The following is a 19,326-nucleotide window of genomic DNA, read 5'->3' on the forward strand; positions in this document are numbered from 1 at the left end:
CGAAGGCTGCGCTCTTGTTCGATTTTCACAACTTCGTACCATGGGTGAACCTAAGTCTGAAGGACGCTGGTCATTGGGGATCTGGACTGTCAATCAAACCGACTCCTCTTCAGCGGCGTGCTAAGCTAGCACCCCTCTGGCTTCGGAGCTGCAGGAGATACGCGGAGAGATGGGGGGAGAAGAACGTTCACTACCGCCTGCCGTGGCATTTGGATACCGGAGTTTTGACTCATTAATGCCCTTCGTAGGAAAGTGGATAAATAAACGGACACATTCATAAAAATAAATGAAGACACGAAAGAAGCCAGAACGAGTGGCATCAGTATGATGCCATTTGCATAGTTTATAGAACAAGACAAACTAATCTATGTTGAAAAATATTCAAAAGTGACTTTGGGGTTATAATTGACTAGAAAGAGAAATTAGGGCATTTTCAGGGGTGATGGAAATTGTATCTACCTGTTTAGGAAAAAAATGCTTGAGAGTCATAAAAGACAGATCCGCTGACAGTAACCTGAACTCACACTAATCAATCATAACATCACATCCTCATCTCTTGATGAGATGCATGGAAAGTACAGAGCATCGTCCATTACCAAAAATATGACTTGATCAAGCCTCAAGACAAGCTACCAGTTGATAGGAAATAGAAGATGAAATAAAAATGCAGGAAATTTTATGGGATAACCTGTCAAATGGTGAGGGGAATAAAGAAGGGGAAACCACTTTAAAACAAGAGACTTCTGGAACATAATCAACACAATGCAGTGTTGCAGTGTGGACCTTGTTTGGATCCTAATTCAAAGAAACCATAACAGCCATTTATAAAACAACCAGAAAATGCTATCAAGGATATTAGGTGAAATTAAGGCATTACTAAAACTTAAGCTATATTAATGGCTTATATATCAATGTTAAAAAGGAGTCCTTATGTCTTTGAGATATATATTGAAGTACTTATAGATGAAATATGTCTGGAATTTACTTGAAGCTGGGGGAAATGTGGAGCAAGTATGGAATAATGAAAAACTGGCCATTTGTTAAAATGTTAATGCTGCATGGTGGGTGCACAGTTCATTGCATTACAATATTCTCCTTTCACATGTTTAAAACATTATTTAACATTAAGCAAAAAACAAAACACACACAACTTTTGTGCTCACACTGGGCTCATCTAGAATTTTATATTGAGCCCCACCGCCCTCCCCACACATACCTCCCCCTTAGATGGACTCTCAGCTGCAGAGGTGGAGGCTGCCCTGAAGATGATATATATGCCCTCCAGAGCACAGGGACTTTGAAGTTCCAAGTCCCTTCTGTTGTCCAATTTGCCAGCCCCTTGAGCTTGGCCCCAAGGTTACTCCAAGGTGTCCATTCCACTCACAGTCACTTACTTTTTTCAATTTTTATTAATTTATTTTTGTTACAGATGTTTCTCCTTTCACAGTCATTTTTTCTCCAGTTGGAGATCCTTGTCTTCTGTTGCTCTCTTCATCAGACACCGCATCTTTGCCCCTGTGGGTTAGGATTGGAGGCACATTGACAGGATGGAGGAGAAACAAGTCAACCTGCAGGAAGTTTAAGCCCTGTTGACTGAGGTCTGGATGGTTAGTCTGGCAAGGGTAAAAGGCAGGGACTTCTGCTATTGTGGACTGGCTGTTTGGTATAAGGTTCTCCAACCATTTCTTCACTCACTCATATTAAAGTCTATGTTGAAAGCTGGAACTGCAGCAACAAAGACATGTCTCCTGACCTCATGGGGTCTATATTCTAACGTGGGCAAGGTAAGTAATGACAAATACAGTGGTAATACATTTCAAATATTGAGGCAAATTAAACAGGGCGTGGTGACGATGAGAACATGAAGGGAGCTGCTTTAGATCTGGTGATTAGGGAAAGCCTAAGAAATAACACTTGATCTAAGACCTTAGATTGCCATTTGCAAGAATGGAAAGATTTAAGTGTAGTGAACAATAGAGGATGAGGTCAGTGGAATACCTATCCAAGTTTCCAACAATAGCTTCTAATTTTCCATAGCCCACTGGTGAAAGACCATGGTCAAACAATTTGCAGGAATTAGAAATGCAAATTTAAATGGTCAAAAAGCACCTTGCACCTCTTAAAGGACTAAAAGGTTCTAATGGCAAATGACTATATTCTTCAAGGGTCTTATCTGCCCAACAATGCACTACCAGCATCTGGATTTCCTCTGACTGGCGTGTGATAGGGCCTTTAGCATGTACACTGAACATATATGCTCAAGTTAACAGTAACCAACGATATTGTAATTGCTGTTAATGACATTTGAAATAGCAAGATTTCACAAGCAGACCATCAATGACAGATTTAGAATGTTTTCATTAAATATCCTGCATATATTTAAATTCTGAATATCCAATTTTGCAGGTAAATTGTTAAAATGAGACATGGTTGAAAACTGCCTTCAGACTCCTGCTTGCATGTTTCATTCTCTCTCTACTGACAATCACTTTCTTTTTATAATAAAGTATCTATAATTTTAGCAGCTTTGAATTAAGGGTTAGACCTGGATTCAAATGCTCGTGTTGCCACTTCCTAGCAGTTATGTGGCCTTGGGCATATCCAAAATCCCTTGAGACAGTCCCATTTGTAAAAGCGTCCTATTATCTGTTCTTGCCTACATCATAAGACCCTTGCAAAGACCTGGTGAAAGCTGAAAAGACACTAAGCTTTTGAAAGGGGCTGGAGATTATGTTGGGGGCCTTTGCTTACTTTGCATTAAACAAAAAAATCAAACCCCACACACAAATCTCTTTCAGAACTCTAGCAACTAAAAGAAATATGTTTTTACCTGTCAAAGTCCAACACTGAGCTGGGTGACCTGCAGAGCTCTCTGCTGGGGATTCCTCTGGCCCCATCTCCCTCTCAGTGTTTAATAACAGTGGACCCATTGCTTCTTCCCTTCCCTCACTCTCCAAGTTCACAGGTAACCCTTCCCACCCCACAGAGCATCAACGGACTGCTGCATTTTACTTTATTTTGCACATAATGAAAACAACCAATTGACTAAGCAGTTCCAGAACTGTTAGTGTTCATTAATCAAGAAATAAATGAAGTCAGAAGGCAAACTTTTCAATTTCTCCCAAACACATATTGCAAGTACAACAGAAACTCCTAACACATGTGACACTGGCCTAAGCAAGAAGGGTGAGTACTGAATATCCACATGGGTTAGACCAGGAGCCATGCTCCAGGAAACCAGACTATACCTAGTCAGTCATTCATGCTGCCCCCATATACATCCGCCCTGTGAAGTTCACTGTCTCTTGTCCGACTGAAATCCAAGCAGCTCTTTCCTCCATTTCCAGGCTCATCACTTCCTCTTATTCCAAGGTGGATAATCCATACACAGAAATCCAGGCAACTCAAATCCACTTGACTTGCCCAGGTGTTTCATGTGGCATCTCCACAAGCCAGGTTCCAGTTCAAATTCTGTACAGGAAGTTCCCATTGTCATCAAAGAACTCACGCCCCCTCTGCACTACTTTGCTGCTGAAGTTCTGGTCATCCAATTCTGCTTTCTCTTCCAGCTTCTTTGCACTTGGCAGTCCTTCACTGTTAGTTCCTCTGGTGCCCTCACTGGTGGAGTACTTCTGCAGCTCTCTCTGATGACTTCCAGCTACAGCGACAGGCCCAAAGCTCTCCTTCTCCAGGCTCTGGATTCCTTTATTCCTTCCTTTCTGTCTCCCCAGTGTGTATGTACTGTGAGTATTCGGTTCAATCACTTTCAAAGCTGTGCTGTGACCCTGGCCTTGGGATGAGGCTTCACCTCCTGACACAGAGTGGCCTGCAGAAAGCAGCTTCCAGGTATCCCCAGAGCCTGGAAGCTGGCGGAGCGAGTGGGCAAGCCCAGCTTTCTTAAGGACTTTTTGATCCTGCTTCAGTCTCTGCTCCAGTGTGGGTACAAACTTGCTTTTTAAAACCCTTCTGATCACATCAGTGCTAACATCAAAGCCTTCAGCCAATCTGGGAACTGACCAGGACTCTGAAAATTCTTTATGTAAATACCTGTAAGGAAACAAAGCAGTTTTTCAAGTTGTCACAAAGTCTCCTATCAGAATAACTAATATTAATGATAAATGCATGAGGAGGTACAAACATAGGCCGTGTTCTATTCCTGTGTGCCAACAGCAATACCCAACCACTCTTAGATCACTTTATTTCACATCAACTGACCTCCTCCCACTGAACACCAGCCCCAGTTAGATCCCGAGGAATGCATGAAGACTGTCCTTCCCTTTAAATAATATACAATATGGTGGCAGAGAAAGATGCATGAATATACCATGAGTGTAATGAGTGTCATAGCAGAGGATGCTGTGAAAGCACTCACAAGGGAGACCCAGGGACAGGCTGTCACAACACAACGCTTGCAGCATGGCCCAGGAATTGCCTCAGGAATTCCACAATAGAGCTGGTATGAAAGGATGAAGAGGAGTAATAAGCTGGCATGGCAGAGGGGAGGAGAGGAAGAAGAGACCAAAAGTACTGACGGTAGAGTGAGCATGTGAAATGCAAAGAACATCACCTTCGTGGGGAATACCTCACCTTGTCTGACAGCAAGGGCAGGAACAAGATCATGCCATGCTTAGGAGTCTGGAGTTTATCCCAAAGCAACAGCAAACCAAGGGAAGCTTTTAAGCAGTGGAATGCCATGAGCAAACTTTTATTTTAAAGCTCAATCCAGTAGTAGTTTTCCAGTGGCAAGACTAGAGGTGGAAAGATCGTGCAAGAGCCTATCAGAATAATCCAGGTAATATGAACTGAGGTGGTAGCAATGAGAGCAGAGGAGGGAAGAGCCTTGACAGTTTAGGAAGGCCAAGTGGTAGAACTTGGTAAGAGACTAAATATTGGGGGAGGAAGCAGGCTGAGATTCAGGATTTTAGCTTGGGGGACTGTTGGAATTATTCAGGTTTATAGCAGAAATAGGATAATTAAATTGTCAGGAAACAATGATAAATTCTATTTTGTACATGTTGAGTTTGAGGAACCTGTGTGACATCCAAACAGAGATATCTAGTGCACAGCTGAATATACAGAGTTCAGAAGAAGCACATGGACTGATGATGATGGCTTTGGAAGTCATAAGCCAACAGCAAAGGTTGCTGAAGCCATGTGGCTGCCACTAGGCAGGGAAATATGCTGAGTGAGATAAAGAGACTGAGAACACAACTGACTGAAAAAAAAGCAATATTTAAGATGCAGGATAAAGAAGGGGTATTCAGGAAGGAAACAAAAAAGCAGAAATAGAAGTGAGTGGTACTTGGGTCAAGGGAAAAGAGACTTTCATGAAAGCAGACTACAAGGTCAAATGCTGCAGAAATGTCAGGGAGGCTAAAGACTAGAGTGTCAGTTATGAGGAAGTCACTGATAGATTTGTGGAGAACAGTTTCACAGACAGAACAACAACAAACAACAACACATAGGCAGCCCGCTGGGGACAAAATGAAGGAAAAACTCAAGTTGACAGATGTAGGTCCCTGAGGAGTTAGGTAGGGATACGGCCTAGAGCACCTAGACAAGTGAAAGGACACTGTTTCCTCTGAGATGGAAAACAAGACAGAAGACTAAGAAGCTTTAAAGGATTCCTACCGAATGGCCTGTTTTCTCTTTGAAGTAAAAAATATTTATAGACCACCAAAAAGGATCTTTCAGGTAGAAAGGTTTGAAAAAGCTGTTGTTCAAGACAGGAGAGGAAGCCAACAAGAGAGGCGCAATAGGCTCACAAGGTCTTCTTGGTCAGCTCTACAGAATCTTTATTCTAAGTCTCAATTCGAGTCATTCTGATGAAAAAGGAAATGGCACACAACCCACAGAAGACTATTTAGCAATATTTATCAAAATGAAAATCCAGCCCTGGCCTGTTTGGCTCAGCGGTTAGAGTGTTGGCCTGCGGTCCAGAGAGACCCGGGTTCGGTTCCAGCTAAGGGCGCGTACCTCGGATGCGGTTTGTCCCCGGCCCTGGTTAGGTTGTGCGCGTGGCAGCCACTCGATGTGTCCCTTTAACGTCGATGTTTGTTTCTCTCTCTCTCTCTTCTCTATCTCTCTCTTCCTCCCACACTATCTGAACAAAAAATGGAAAAATGTCCTCGGTGAGGATAAAAAAAAAAAGAAAATCCATTTGCCCTTGGACCCAGCAACTGTACTCTGGCAGATATGATATGTGTACAGTTTATTCACTAGACCACTATTTTTTTTTTTAAGAGATAACAGAAGAAAGGGAGAAAGGGAGAACCATCAACATGAGAGACACACATCAATTGGTTGCCTCCTGCATGTATCCCCACAGGGCCAGCGATCAAACCTGCAACCTAGGCATTTGTCCTTGACTGGTAATCAAACCTACAATCCTTCAGCCAACACTCTAACCACTGAACCACACCGGCCAGGGCTAGAGCACTGTTTTCAATAGCAAGTGAGTGGAAACAATCCAAGCAGCCATCATAAAAGACTGCTTAACTAAACTACGACTGACTATGATTTCTATACAAAAGAATTTTAAAAATGTACTCTTCTGAAGTGAAAGATACTAAGTGAAAAAAGTATAGCCATTATGTATTTATAGTCTTGTTCTCTTTGTGATTAAGGTGAAAATAAAAATCTATATTAATAATCGTTGTATCTGCACAAAGAAACCCCCAAAAAGGCCCTAAAAAAACCATTAAAAATAGTACCCAGCCCTGGCTGGTTTGGCTCTGAGGTTAGAGCATTGGTTCCCTGGACCAGAGAGTCTTGGGTCCAATTCTGGTCAAGGGGACCTACCTCAGTTGAGGTTTGGTCCCTGGCTGGGGTTGTGCAGGAGGCAACCAGTCCATATGTCTCTCTCACATCGATGTTTCTCTCTCTCTCAATCTGAAAATAAAGGGGGGGGGGCATAGCACCCATAGGAGACAGTCTGGGATTAATACGTCTCAATCTGCATTCCACACTATTCTGTTCTAATTTCGAACCATACATAATGTAATCTACCTAAAATAACAACAAAAACCATAACATTTAAGGATCTCTGCAAGATTAAAAACAAATAAATAAAGATTTTCTAAGATATGGATTCACTCCTCAGAAAACTGTGCACAACCATGGCAGGTCCCATCCCTGGATCTTAGGTTAAGAACTCCCTGGGTTACTGTTTAGGGTTTAAATGTTGTGATGTCTACAACGGCCTATTTTTAAGTTTCAGCAAAATGAACCAGTTGTGTCACAACGTGGAAAACTATTCTATCGCGATGACAGGCTTACGGGAGTTCTTTACGCGTCTTTAAGAAACCTTCAAGGATAAGAAAAGGTGCAAGTAAACGTAAACACCGTATCGTAAGCCCCAGGACCCGTCGCTCCGCATCGCAGCGGATCCAAACGCCGGGAGCCTTACCGGATCTGCTCCATGGCTTCCCAAGTCAGAGTCCTGGGCGGGGCACCTGGCGGCTCCATCTGCCTCCGAATTTTCTGGAACCGAATAGCTTTTTTCTGTCGTTTCAGGGCGCTGGGGGAGAGAACCCAATGGCAGAAGCCGAGCGTGGAAGCAAGATGGGCGGTGAAGTCTGGGGCTAAAGCATGGAGCGCCCAGCCCGCTGTGCACCGCCCCTGGCACCTAACCCCAGAACAGCAGCCCCTCAGCACGCCGCTCTCTAAACGGGTGATGAAACACGTCACCGACGGAGGGACCGTGGTCCCAAAGGAGCTGAACGCCTGCCCCTGCGCCTCTGAAAAGGGTAACGAGGGCCGCTGCGAACGCGGCGGCGGGACGCCCGGCGCCGAGGGGGCGCGGCCTGGAGCGCCGGGGCGAGGCCCTGCTTCAGGCTGAGGGCCCGGGAAGGAGCCGGTACCTCTCCACCTCCTGCAGCTCCCGCTCCTCCGGTTCCCAGTCGGAGTCAGGGTCCGGCTCGCGGCCGGTGGGTCCGGGGCCTGCCACCCCGCGGGTCGCGAACCCGCAGCGAGCGACGACAGCAAAGACGCGCGCGCCGAGCAAGAGGCTCAGAGTACCCGCCATGTTGACAGAACTACCGTCCTACACACCGCAACACCGGAAGCCGAGGGGCGGAGCCGGAAGTGGAAGGGCAGGGAGGCTGTGGGTCCCTCGTCCTCCCCCCGCTTCCGGCGGAGGGCTGGTTATCTGCGCTTGGAGAGCTCCGCCGCCCACCCTTCTCTCTCTAACTATGGGGAGGGCTCCCCAGAAACGCGATAGTCCGAATGAGGTGAAGGACGCTCCTGCAAAACCGCATAAACTTTAATAAGAAGACGGGTTCAAGTGCCAAGAGCCAGTCTTTCGCCCCAGCGGCAGCTCAGGCCGGCCCGTTGCCCGCACAGCTGGGGGAAGGACGTCGCCTGGGCGGTCCTCTGCCGCGACAGCCCTGTGCCTTGGGCAGTGGACTCCTCGTCGCCGGGATGAGCTCCAGCCCCGGGCCACACCCAGGGTTCAGACCCATCATCTAGCGATAAATCCAGGCTCAGGTTTGAAGGGCGGAGATGAGTGCATGGCCGGCCCTGGCTTCTCTTCATTTTTTAGTCTTTTTCTGATCCGAAAATACTCTTGGGGTGTTGAGGAATTCCTGGTGTCTTTATGTGTGTGCCTTATGCAAATAGGGTTCCTGGCCAAGGCTTTTCAAACTCAAGCTTGGTGGCAGTCTTTCACTGGAAGGCCCTTTGCCCCTTAGGAAACCTGAGGGCGTCTTCCAGCAGAGGTTGAGCTCTGGTGGCCGATGTCCAGGAGTGCGGTGGTACTCTGCATCATGGGTGCAGAGGCAGGGCAGAGGGGAAGGTCCTGGGCCTTGGCTGCTCTGTGTTCAGAGTTTACCATGGAGGGCAAGGTGCATTCAGCCCATGGGCTACTTACCACTCTTTCCCATTGCAGAAAATAGCCCTGCTTTGGGGTTAAAGAGGATGGCACTGAACCTGCCATGGCTCTGTTTATGGCTTCTAGCCTTCTGCTGGCTTGGCCTTCTGCAGTGGAAACATGGATCCCCTTGAGTTGCTACTCACAACTCTTTCCCAACTGTTGCCCGATGACCCACACAGAGGCACGACATCCTATGCTTCCCTCCAGCATCTTTACCACACTGGGCTGTAACTGGTGTGTTTACTTGTCCACGTCCCTGTTACCTTTGTTGAGTGCTAGGATTGGATTTCTGCCAATTCTATGACCAGGCTGTAGTACATAGGAGGAGGTAGATAGATGGGTCCCCTGCCTCCCATTCCCACGCTACAGGAAGTGCCATAGTATATTTTGGGAGCATCCCAGCTGTGATATTTGCTAGTGGGAATTTACACACATGAGAGTGACGAAAGCTAGTTTTGCATACTTACGGCTACTGGGCCTGACTCTGGGAAGGGGGAAACAGCGCCTTGCGGATTTCTTCACTGACAATGAACAGGAACCAAAGGCGACTGGATCTCTTAGCCAGTTGAAGTTCCTGGGTTGTAGGTAGCACCGGGAATGTTGCAGAAGTGCAGGATTCATGCTTGCCAGTGGCCCTAAGATCCTGGGGATCAACTCCTGGGATAGAACTGGATGCAGGAAATGAGAAGGGCCCTGCTCTTTGGTGGCTCTTCTCAGGAGGACCAGTGGGAACACATTCATAGATGGCAGTTCTTGACTGCTCAGCCCGTCCTGGTGAGATCTAGGCTAGAGGAGAAAAGCAGCCTCTTACACCACATTTCTTGTGAGGCTGACGGAGTGGAAGAAATAGATAACTGAAAAATCTCTTCTAGGCCGTAGCCACTACTTAACCAAGTTACTCCTTTGGGACTCAACAAAAACAGGACTCAACAGGTTTGCTACTAGCCCAGGGAATAGTGAATGCGGCAGCTGTTTTGTTGGCCCAAGACTTTACTTATCTCCTGATAGAGCCACGGAACTGGCAGTGTTAGGGAGAGATTACACAGAAACCACTGGGGGTAGTGGGTCAGTCATGGGTTTGGGGTTATTGCCAGACAGAAATATAGAGAACAGGTCTCTTGTGAGAAGGTTGGGAACTGTACTTCGCTGGATATCATTACTAAAAACAAGGGAGCTTGGGAACAGACATAAGAGGAACCAGCAGACCCTTTCCTAAGGCCCAGCATACACTGCTTTCTCACGCTCCACTGCCAGATACCATCACATTAGCCTCCTGGGCCGTAGGCACCACCACGTGCCGGCAGCAGCCCTTGTTCCCTGTTCTGTGAGATGCTGCGTAGGGACCCTCACCCGAGTCTCATGAAGTGTTTTCTGGCTCTGGGGGCTGGGTTGCACCATGCTGGTGATCTGCTCTACAATACCCAGGCTTCGGATGAGATTCTCCCTTCGTAGCAGGGCCTTCAACCGCTCCAGCTCCTCCTCTTCCACAATTTCTTGGGGCTGCATGGTGTCCAGGTATCCTGGTGGCAGCTACAGGGTACATGAGAGATGCATACAGGATATCCAATGATGAGTCCCAAACCATCAACAGGACAACTGCAGGATTCTGCCCACTCAACCACCATCCCTTCCCTGATGCTAGTGCTAGGTTCCCTTTGCTATCCATTCTCTCACATCCTGTTCCAAAAGGTCATATTCAGTGTACTCATTAGGAACTCATCTCTCTCAAACAAGGAAGAGAGGACAGCAGAGATTCCCTTCTCTAATAGTTCCAACCCATTTTCCTGCAGAAAGGCAAGAGCCACAAAGCCCCTGACACCTCTTTCTCCCGTTTCCGGTTCCTGTAAGCCAAGTGGGTGGAAAGGCGTTGGAGCCTGGCCCTGGATTGGATCTTCTCTCCTGCCGATTCCCCCTGGCTCTGCTCCTTGTTTTCCTTTCGCCTCCTAGCGGCTAAGATCTCCCGATGCTCCTGCTTCAGGCGGATCTCTTCCCGTTGCTGCCTGACAAAATACAGCAGCTTTAGACACTGTGTTGGGAAGAGGTGGGGGAGGAGATGGGAAAAGAGGAGAAAATAATCTGTTCTAGGGCTGATGGGAGAGGAATGTGGGGGAAGATGGGAAACCTACTAAATTGAGTTATTAAGAACGATAGAATTTATAACTCTGTCCCTCTTTCCTCAAGTGTCTAGCATCCTCTCCACCCTGCTGGGGAGCAATTCAGCTTCAGGATTTTACCCCACCCGCGTGGAAAGAGGAGCAAGCAGGGCAAAGTACCTGGTGCACTCCTCTCTGGCCTTGGAAGCCGCAGTCTCCTGGAAGAGGGAGCCACTGTGCTTGAAGAAGGGTGCATACTTCTGTGTGTCCGGCCCAGGGTAGATCCTCCGGTACCCTCCAAGGTGGGAATCTTCATAGCATTCCTGGTTCAGCAGTGCTGCTTGGGACAGTTCAGTTTGTTCTCGCCTGTGAAAACCAAGCTCTCGGTGAGTCGGGAGGTCTGTGAGAATGCTGGGTCGGGAAAGGAAGGCAGGCTGAGGCTCTGAGAACCTGCTGCTAGCTTCATGGCCTTTCGGGCGCCTGCTTATGTGGTGAAAGCTGCCAAGCCCACCTGTGTGTAGTAATGAAAGCAGGCTTGACTTCCAGAAATCTGATTTTCATTTTTTAAAATATGTTTTTATTGATTTTTTAGAGAGGGGAAGGGGGGGGAGAGAGAGAGAGAGAAACATTAGTGTGAGAGAGAAACATTGATTGGCTCCTTCCTGCATGCTCCCTACTGGGGATCAGGCCCCCAACCCAGGCATGTGCCCTGACTGGGAATTAAACAAGGACCTCTCAGTCCATGGGATGATGCTCAATCCACTGAGCCACACCAGCCAGACTGGTTTTCATCTTAAGTACAACAGGATCCACTCATAAGATAGTACTCCAAGTTATCACAGTCTTATAGGTTTCTGATTATAGGAAATTGGGTTTCTAATTACAGACATTCTAGAAGAGCAAAAAGAAAATGAAAACCACCCATAGTCTTACAGTACAGTTAGCATATTGATTATGAGCATAGAGTCTGAGGCAGGACCTTCTGAGTTTGAATCCTGGCTTTGCCAACTCACCAAGTTCTTCATTTATTCCTTCCTTTCTTGTTTTAGATGACATTGGGATCATACAACATTTTTAAATGAATGCCTAGTATTCTAGTGCATAATTGTACTTTTGTTTATTAAGTCCACTAGTTTCTAACCTGTTATCCTCATTGCAAAACATGATTCATAAAGTCATGTGCACAGTCCTATCTCACTTAAACGTCCAGGGCATATACAGTTACACTTCACCTCCACTCGCACACCCTTGAACACCTACTGTGTACCAGGCCCTCAAAGTATCATGGCAAATCAAATACCCACTGGCCCTGCATCTTGCAATGCAAGTGGGGAAGAGTGATATTATTATTACAAGAGTAATCCTAAATCTACTCCAATTAATTTTTTAAATTATTTTTTTGGGGGGGAGAGAGGGGGCAAGAGAAAAGAAGAGCGGAGAGAAAAAAAGAAACATCAATTTGTTGTTCTTCCACCTATTTATGCATTCATTGGTTGATTCTTGTATGTGCCCTGACCGGGATCAAACCCGCAACCTTGGGGTATTGGGACGAAGCTCTAACCAAAAGAGCTATCCAGCTAGGGCCAATTAATTTTTATGTGTCATTAACGAACTATAATTTAGTATCGGCAACAAATTCCCATGTGTTTACAATTAAAACAATAGTGGGTGAACAATACTGACTTAAACTGTCCCCTAAAAACAAAAGTAAGTAAATAAATAAATAAATAAACTGTCCCCTAATATTGAATGACTAAAACTGTTTTGTGTTTCATTATTATAAACTTTCTCAGGAAATGGTTTCCAGAGGATCTTTGTTAAATACACACACACACACACACACACACATGAACAGCTAATAAAACCACATAAAACTCATGTTCTAATACAAAATAGCTCTAAAATACATTGCTAAGCTGGGTACAGAGAGTGGGAAAGTTATGCTACTGTCTGGGCAGTAAAGGGAGTAAAACAATTGGTGGGTGGGTGGGTGTGTGTGTGTGTAAAAATATACACGTGACCCAAGGAACACTGATTGGCGCTGGGGCAGGGGAGGAAGGGGCTGACTCAGTAGCTGGAGGAGAAGGATAGGAAACAGACTAGTCACAGTATTTTTTGCACATTGAACATAATTACCTATGATATGTGATGTGCTAATCTATGCAAAAAAATTGTTTGCAATAACTTAATCAGCCCCAGGCTGCCTTCTCCATCTAGAGAAGGACTTTTAGTCTCAGGAAAGTGATAACGAAGGAGACAAGTTGCACAGTTAAACATGTCGTGTGCCTGGAGTACCTGGCTTCTCGCACCTCTTGTTGGCACTGGGAAAGCCGCTCTTTGATTCGCCGCTTCTCTTCCTCCATCACCTTCTTTTTGTCACAGCCGCGGAGGTTGACAAGGATCATGGCATCACAGAGGAGTGCATCCTTCACTTCTCGATCCAGGCGTGAGTCAGTGGTGAAGCTTGGAGAGTGGTTTACCTGCCAGGAGGAGTCATTATCCAGCCCCTTCATAGACCACTTTTGTACTCTAGAACGCCTGTGGTGTTCTCTTGCAAACCCAACTGGAGGGTATAGGAGAGACATCTCCCTCCAGTAGCCTCAGCCAAGGAGGCTGGATGTTTGGACCTTCAAGGCCACAGGACTCCGCCAGAGATCCCTTTAGTACACAGGCTGGTGAGAGCCAATCAGAGAGCCTGCCTGTATAGATAGAATGTCCTTAAAGGCAAGGTTTACATGAGGAACACTTGGAATTAAACATCTGGACTCCTATGGTGTAGGCCAGAGACCAGAAAGATTTGACTCAGCAAATCCAAAGTATAGAGATCTTATGCCTTCTGCAGTTCCTACCCACCCCAGTGCCACCGCGTCCCCCATTCTCTGTTCCACCACCTGAGTGTACTCCAGTCCCAGGTGTCCTGTTCAAGGAAACCTTTGGACCTTGGTTTTGCAAAGCCTAGGAGATAATCCTCACCTCCAGCAGCCAGGGCTTCAGCTTGTGGTCCAGCAAGATGTCAAAACCAAGGATCTCAAAACAGGCACAAGTACCTCCACTGAGATGTTGGGGAAAACAGGTTCGGTAGTTGTGACGAAGAACAGAATGGGCCGAGATGATGGTTTTGATGATGATGTCCTCGATGTCCCCCCACATCGCTCGGGGGTCATAGCTGTGTTCTCGCAGCCAGGCATTGAGCGTCGACAGCTTCCTGTGAGGCCCAGTGCTCAGAGGAAGACCGTTTATCTGGCAGTGGGGCTGGGCTGCAGGCAGTTGGCTCCCTAACACTAACCTAATTCTGTGCCTAGGTCCCTTGTAATTTAAAGGGCTGCTACCAAGTTGGAGCAGGGTTTGTTATCAGGGTGGGGGTTGGGGCTGTACTTGGTGGTCAGGCACAGGACAAGTGTCTGTAAAGATTGAGTTTTTCTGAGCAGTCGGCCTCCCAAGAGCCAGTCTGTTTCTTTCATGGGCTGCTGAGACTAGGGTAAAGGGCAGAGGAAGAAAGCAGAGTAGGGAGTACCTCTTACTGCCCACAGCATCATCATCCCGGACAAAATTCTCACTGTGTTTATTGATGGCGTAGTTGGTCAGGTGCATGCAGACATCATCCTGGGGAGAGAGCAGCTTGTGGTCTCAGGGCATGCAGCTCTCCTCACCAGCCTTTCATTGCCTTTTGAGTACCCACTCCTCCCCAGGACTGCTCATCTCCTGTCCCTCTTCGCCGGAGGACTGTCCTGGCAGCTCCTGGGGAGGAAGGTGTGCTGTTCCTCCCCTCCCAGCCAGGGGCTGAGGCACTCGCTGGCTTGTTATGGACGAGGAGCTAGCTGCATGACAAGCCTCTCTACCTGGTGTCTCCAAAAACACCTCAGCACTTAGGAAGAGGAAGGGTGCCACCCTGCCCCCAGTGTTGCCACCAGCCTCTTACCAGGTTGCTATGGTTGGGCTCCACATAGGGCATGGTGGCAAAGCGGGCCAGGCCCTCCTCATACATGAAGATTCGAAGGGGGTCACAGGATGTAAGCAGGACATAGATTCGCATGTCAAACTTGAAGCCATCAATGAGGAAGGGCTGAGTGCAGAATCACCAGGGAGAAATAATAATGCCTTGAAGTCCTTACTCTGTATCACACATGGTCGTACGTGCTTCAAATATATAACAACTCGTTTTATTTTCACAATAACCATATAACATAGTTACTGTTCTTATTCCCATTAACAAATGAGGAAACTGAGGCACAGAAAGGGTAAGACAGTTGCCCAAGCCCGTGTATCTAAGAAGTGGAAGAACTCAGATTCAAACCTGGGCAGGCTAGCTTTGAACCCAGACTCCATACAGCCACCACGATAAGGGGGGATGGCAGAGGGTAGGAGCCTGAAACTGGCTTCCTCCCTGGCTTCAGGAGAGACAGTGCACCCCAGTGCTGGCGGAGGGACCTGGTAGTTCTTTTTTTTTAATCCTCACCCAAGGATATTTTTGCATTTAGCTTCAGACAGAGCAGGAGGGAGAGGGGGACAAGAGAGAGAGAGAAACATTGATGTGAGAGACACACGTTGACTGGTTGCCACCCGTACAACCCAACCAGGGCCGGGGACGGCAACCAAGGCATCTGCCCCTAGCACCGAACCCGGGACTCTCGGGTCCGCGGGCCGTCGCTCCAACCACAGCCAGGGCAGGACCTCGTAGTTCTGAGGTGCCCTTCACCTTGGAGATGTACTGCTGGCAGATCATATGCTCTCCCGGCTTGATCTCACGGATATTTCGGGTGATGAAGATGCCACGGCCCTGACAGCCACTGTCTGGCTTGCAGATAAATGTCCGGGTTTTCCGCTGACGACCACAGGCCTGGAAGTCCCCATAGCTATATGCAGACAGGGCTGGTCAGAAGGTTCCTCTGCAACGTGGCTGTCCCAGGGTCCCATGGAGTCCCTCCTGCCCCCTAGTTCCATGCTCTTCCTGGAGCCCTCCGTCTAGACCACTTCACTTGTATCCTTTGAGACATTCAAGGTCACAGGCCAGCGTCTGGAGGGAACCGAGATGGCAAAGCCTCTCCTCCCCAGTGTCTCACTCACTCGGAGGGCAGGCACCAGGTGCGTGGGAAGATGTTGTACTCCCGGGGATAGAGTTTCTGCATGCGCTTCAGGTTCCGAGCCAGCAGGTCTTTGCGGCAGATTTCTGTCATGCCAGGGAAGTGGTTGATTTTCTGAAATGGAGCCAGTTGGTTATACTACCCCCCCTCCCCCGAGTAAGCAGCTGTTCCTGGGGCCTGAGTATCCCAGAAAGTAGTGGAGGACTGGGAAAGTCAAAGTAGAAGTCAGTGGAGGTAAACACTACCTAGTACCCCAAGGAGAAAACAGGAAGGTTTCATAAGGCAGATGAGAAACCCCTCCTCGGCCTCTCCCGAAACACACATATCACTGAGGTTAGGAAATGAGGGGTAGTGAGAAGGGCTAGACAAGACATTAGGCCCTGTGGCCACCTTATGATGTCCTTCGGACCACCAGGGACTAGTCCTGTAAGAAAAATTGGTGACAGCACAAAGCACATGAGAAAACAGTTCCCCAGAGAGAAAAGGAAACTAGGAACCAGCCCACGGAATGCACTGTTATGGCACCCCAGAGGGCATGGCACTGCCTGGCAGCCTGCTGGAACCCCTGCTACTCGGTGCCGCAGTGTGGGAGGCAGCATCTCACCCCGGCACAGCTCTCTCCCTGGCTTTCCCACTCGCCAGCTGCGTGAACCTCCGATGCTCGGCGTCCTCTTCTTAACAGAAGGGATCTGCCGCTCAGGGTTGATTTTGAGGATTTAATGAGGTAAAACTATAAAGGCAGTGTCTGACTCTGGCTCTTCTCGCTGTGAGACAGGTTACAGTGTCCCTAGCGAGGAGGCTTATTTTGAGACCCTTTTACATTATTTTCTTGCTAACCACCACAAAAACCCAATTAGAGGATCAGAAAAATACCATGAAGAAGTTATATTCTTCTCGAGAGCCTTGGTCCGACATTCGTGACTTCCTTGCAGTCATGAAGGGCCCCACACGGCCTCTTAGTGGCGGTGGGATGCTAGGCTAAGCTGCTCGGAAGGCTGGACCACTCAGCTGGCTATGATGGGCTCACCTGCCCTGGAGCGGGCCAGCTGGGCACACATGCCTCCAGGCAAACAGCAGATACTGAGATAGGATGTGCCCAGCAGACACTTTTTCAGATAATAGAAGTTCCAGAGACTCAAGAGGAGAGTATTTCCACTGGAGTAGAAGCCCCCGGCCATGGCCTTTCCTGCTCTGCACAGGGGTATAGCCACCGAGTGACAGCCCCAGGTGCCTGGGCAGAAGGGTGGGAACAGTCATTCTGAGGCCACAGCCCCTTCAGGATCTTGAGTCAGGAGGTCGTACCTGAAACCTCTTCATGTCCATGACTCGTTCCAGTGAGACAGAGCAGTCTGTCCAGTACACATTCCACTCTTCGTCTTCCCCCACCTCCTTCAGGCCACATAATTCGGCTGCCCGACGCACTGTGGAGAGAGGGAGGGCGGTGGTGCCAGCCTGGGCACGGGCAACGAGCCCTGGGACTGAATCTGGGTTGGGTAAGGAACAGCTCTGACGGGACAGCGGGTTGAAGAGGGAGGTCGTTCTTACCTCAGCGCTGCACTTTAGTTGCCATGCGACAACTCCAAGTTCACGAAGCTGTCAGGCCCTTCTACAATCTGTGACAGAGAACTAGAGCCCGGCTCTCTACTCCCGTCACTTCCTCTCACAATTAATACCGTTTCTGGCCTGCAGAGCTGACCCTTGGCAGGGGTCACACTGGCACCTCCCACTCTAAATGGCCCCTTGCACAGGTGATAGTGGGGTAAGAGAGGAGGAATGGCTGACAATCACCTATTGTCTCAAAAATTGCTGTAGCTACCTCCAGCTACCTTAAAAAAAAAAAAAAACGGTTTTAACCTGGTCTTGTCTCATTTCTGATAAAAACTGATGAGGGTGGGACAATGGTGACTTTCAATCATTTTTTTTCTTGTTAGTTAACTGAGGAGATTCCCACCCTACCACCAAGACGAACTGAACAGTGATGTTTCAGCTACCAGTGCGTGAGCCAGGGGGCTCAGTACAGTCTGCAGGTGGCCTAAGCAATCCACAGGCTGGGAGCTTGATTGGGGGACCATCCCCAAAGTGAACGTGACAGCAGAAGGTGCCTTCTTATTCACAGTGGTGTGAGTGATGAGCCAGGTGCTTACCACTCTCATATCTGCAGTTGGTCAGGTTGATGGCCAGGGCTCTAGAATGGAGGAAGAGCGGAAATCAAGCACGATGGCAGAGAAGGGCAGATCCTGGGCTGCCAGGCACCCAGATGAAGAAACACCCAACAAATTCACAACGCAATTCATTTTTTTCCAGAAGCTACCTGAGAACCAGGACATAAACGTGCTGAAATTCTACACTAAGCCAGCCCAAATGGTTCTGAATTTTGTTTTTGTTGTATCAAAAGGTCCACGATGCTTCAGTATTCCTTCATCCTTCCCAGGCTGAAGGGAATTCCCTGGATCCCAGCCCAACTGCACAGGGAGGCTAGGGGGTGAGTCTGGAGACAGGCAGGTGAGGGGGTGCAGGGAACAGTTACCTGCATTTCCGCCTTCTCTTTCTTCTCCCAACCTCTAAGTCCTCTGAATCAGCTGGGGCTAAGACTTTTTTCGGAATTTTCGTGGCAACAATGGATAACGCAACTCCATTCCCAATTGTCTGGTCAGCCTTTGAGAGGGTCTGCTGAGAAGGGTTAGGAAAGATGATAACTTCCCCCTTATCACACTCCTCCTCAGATTCCTCTTCAACATAATCTTCCTCTGATTCACTGGTCTTAGAGGTATTTGGCTCCATCCTGTCGATTCTGGGGGAACAGGGGTGGGAGTGAAATATACTCAGACTTCCCTCCAAGCCTGGGAAGGCCTGCAGGATTAGTACCTTCCTGGTGTTATAATGGAATGTTGCTGCTCCTCCAGACCAGAACAATCACACTGCAAAACGGGCTGTTTCCACATAGGTAGTGGGGGCCATGGGATACCCATGATATGCTAGATTTGCTGACAAGTCCCAGTCATCAAAGATCACTCCACACAACATACTGGGGTGCAGCAGGAGCTGAACGGGGCTGGCAAGGCCCTGTCGTTTTGGTTTTTTTTAATGGGAAGGGGGATGGCTGGAGAAGAGGGCTGGCCTGGGAAGGGGGGGAGCTTCGCTTTGTAAATAGAGCATAAGATCAAAGGTCCCCTAGGCCAGCCCTTTACCATCCCATGACTCAGTTTCTCCATGTGTACACACTGCAGCCAGGCCCCCGCCAGTTAAGGCCCAGACTCTGCCCACCGAGGTTTCCGCCCGA

The 19,326-nt window shown here is 48.1% G+C and overlaps 2 protein-coding genes across 2 annotated transcripts; both read right to left on the bottom strand.

The window, feature by feature from the left end:
• Positions 1 to 1,233: 1,233 nt before the first annotated feature.
• On the bottom strand, positions 1,234 to 8,035 carry NGRN (neugrin, neurite outgrowth associated). The gene is made up of 3 exons (XM_036278092.1): positions 7,863 to 8,035; positions 7,409 to 7,519; positions 1,234 to 4,047 (listed from the first exon to the last, which is right to left on the bottom strand). The coding sequence occupies exons 1-3, from the start codon at positions 8,024 to 8,026 to the stop codon at positions 3,465 to 3,467; spliced, it is 858 nt and encodes a 285-aa protein (XP_036133985.1). The 5' UTR covers positions 8,027 to 8,035; the 3' UTR covers positions 1,234 to 3,464.
• On the bottom strand, positions 7,456 to 18,832 carry LOC118640963 (tubulin polyglutamylase TTLL13-like). The gene is made up of 14 exons (XM_036278055.1): positions 18,574 to 18,832; positions 18,191 to 18,231; positions 17,349 to 17,467; positions 16,030 to 16,160; positions 15,662 to 15,818; positions 14,885 to 15,028; positions 14,480 to 14,568; positions 13,939 to 14,170; positions 13,261 to 13,445; positions 11,146 to 11,331; positions 10,692 to 10,872; positions 10,223 to 10,402; positions 9,340 to 9,658; positions 7,456 to 7,519 (listed from the first exon to the last, which is right to left on the bottom strand). The coding sequence occupies exons 1-14, from the start codon at positions 18,825 to 18,827 to the stop codon at positions 7,512 to 7,514; spliced, it is 2,226 nt and encodes a 741-aa protein (XP_036133948.1). The 5' UTR covers positions 18,828 to 18,832; the 3' UTR covers positions 7,456 to 7,511.
• Between the last annotated feature and the right edge of the window lie 494 nt (positions 18,833 to 19,326).

This window comes from Molossus molossus, unplaced genomic scaffold, assembly GCF_014108415.1.
Source record: "Molossus molossus isolate mMolMol1 unplaced genomic scaffold, mMolMol1.p scaffold_m16_p_24, whole genome shotgun sequence".
Classification (NCBI taxonomy): domain Eukaryota; kingdom Metazoa; phylum Chordata; class Mammalia; order Chiroptera; family Molossidae; genus Molossus; species Molossus molossus.

Excerpts from the sequence above, each read along its gene's own strand:
- NGRN (XM_036278092.1), bottom strand. The coding sequence starts at position 8,026 with ATGGCGGGTACTCTGAGCCTCTTGCTCGGCGCGCGCGTCTTTGCTGTC. Across the intron at positions 7,520-7,862 it reads GAGCTGCAGGAGGTGGAGAG|CGCCCTGAAACGACAGAAAA; the intron begins GTACCGGCTCCT and ends TCTCTCCCCCAG. Across the intron at positions 4,048-7,408 it reads GAAGCCATGGAGCAGATCCG|GTATTTACATAAAGAATTTT; the intron begins GTAAGGCTCCCG and ends GTTTCCTTACAG.
- LOC118640963 (XM_036278055.1), bottom strand. The coding sequence starts at position 18,827 with ATGGAGCCAAATACCTCTAAGACCAGTGAATCAGAGGAAGATTATGTT. Across the intron at positions 17,468-18,190 it reads CAACTGCAGATATGAGAGTG|TGCGTCGGGCAGCCGAATTA; the intron begins GTAAGCACCTGG and ends CTCTCTCCACAG. Across the intron at positions 15,029-15,661 it reads GCCAGCAGTACATCTCCAAG|CCCTTCCTCATTGATGGCTT; the intron begins GTGAAGGGCACC and ends TTCTGCACTCAG.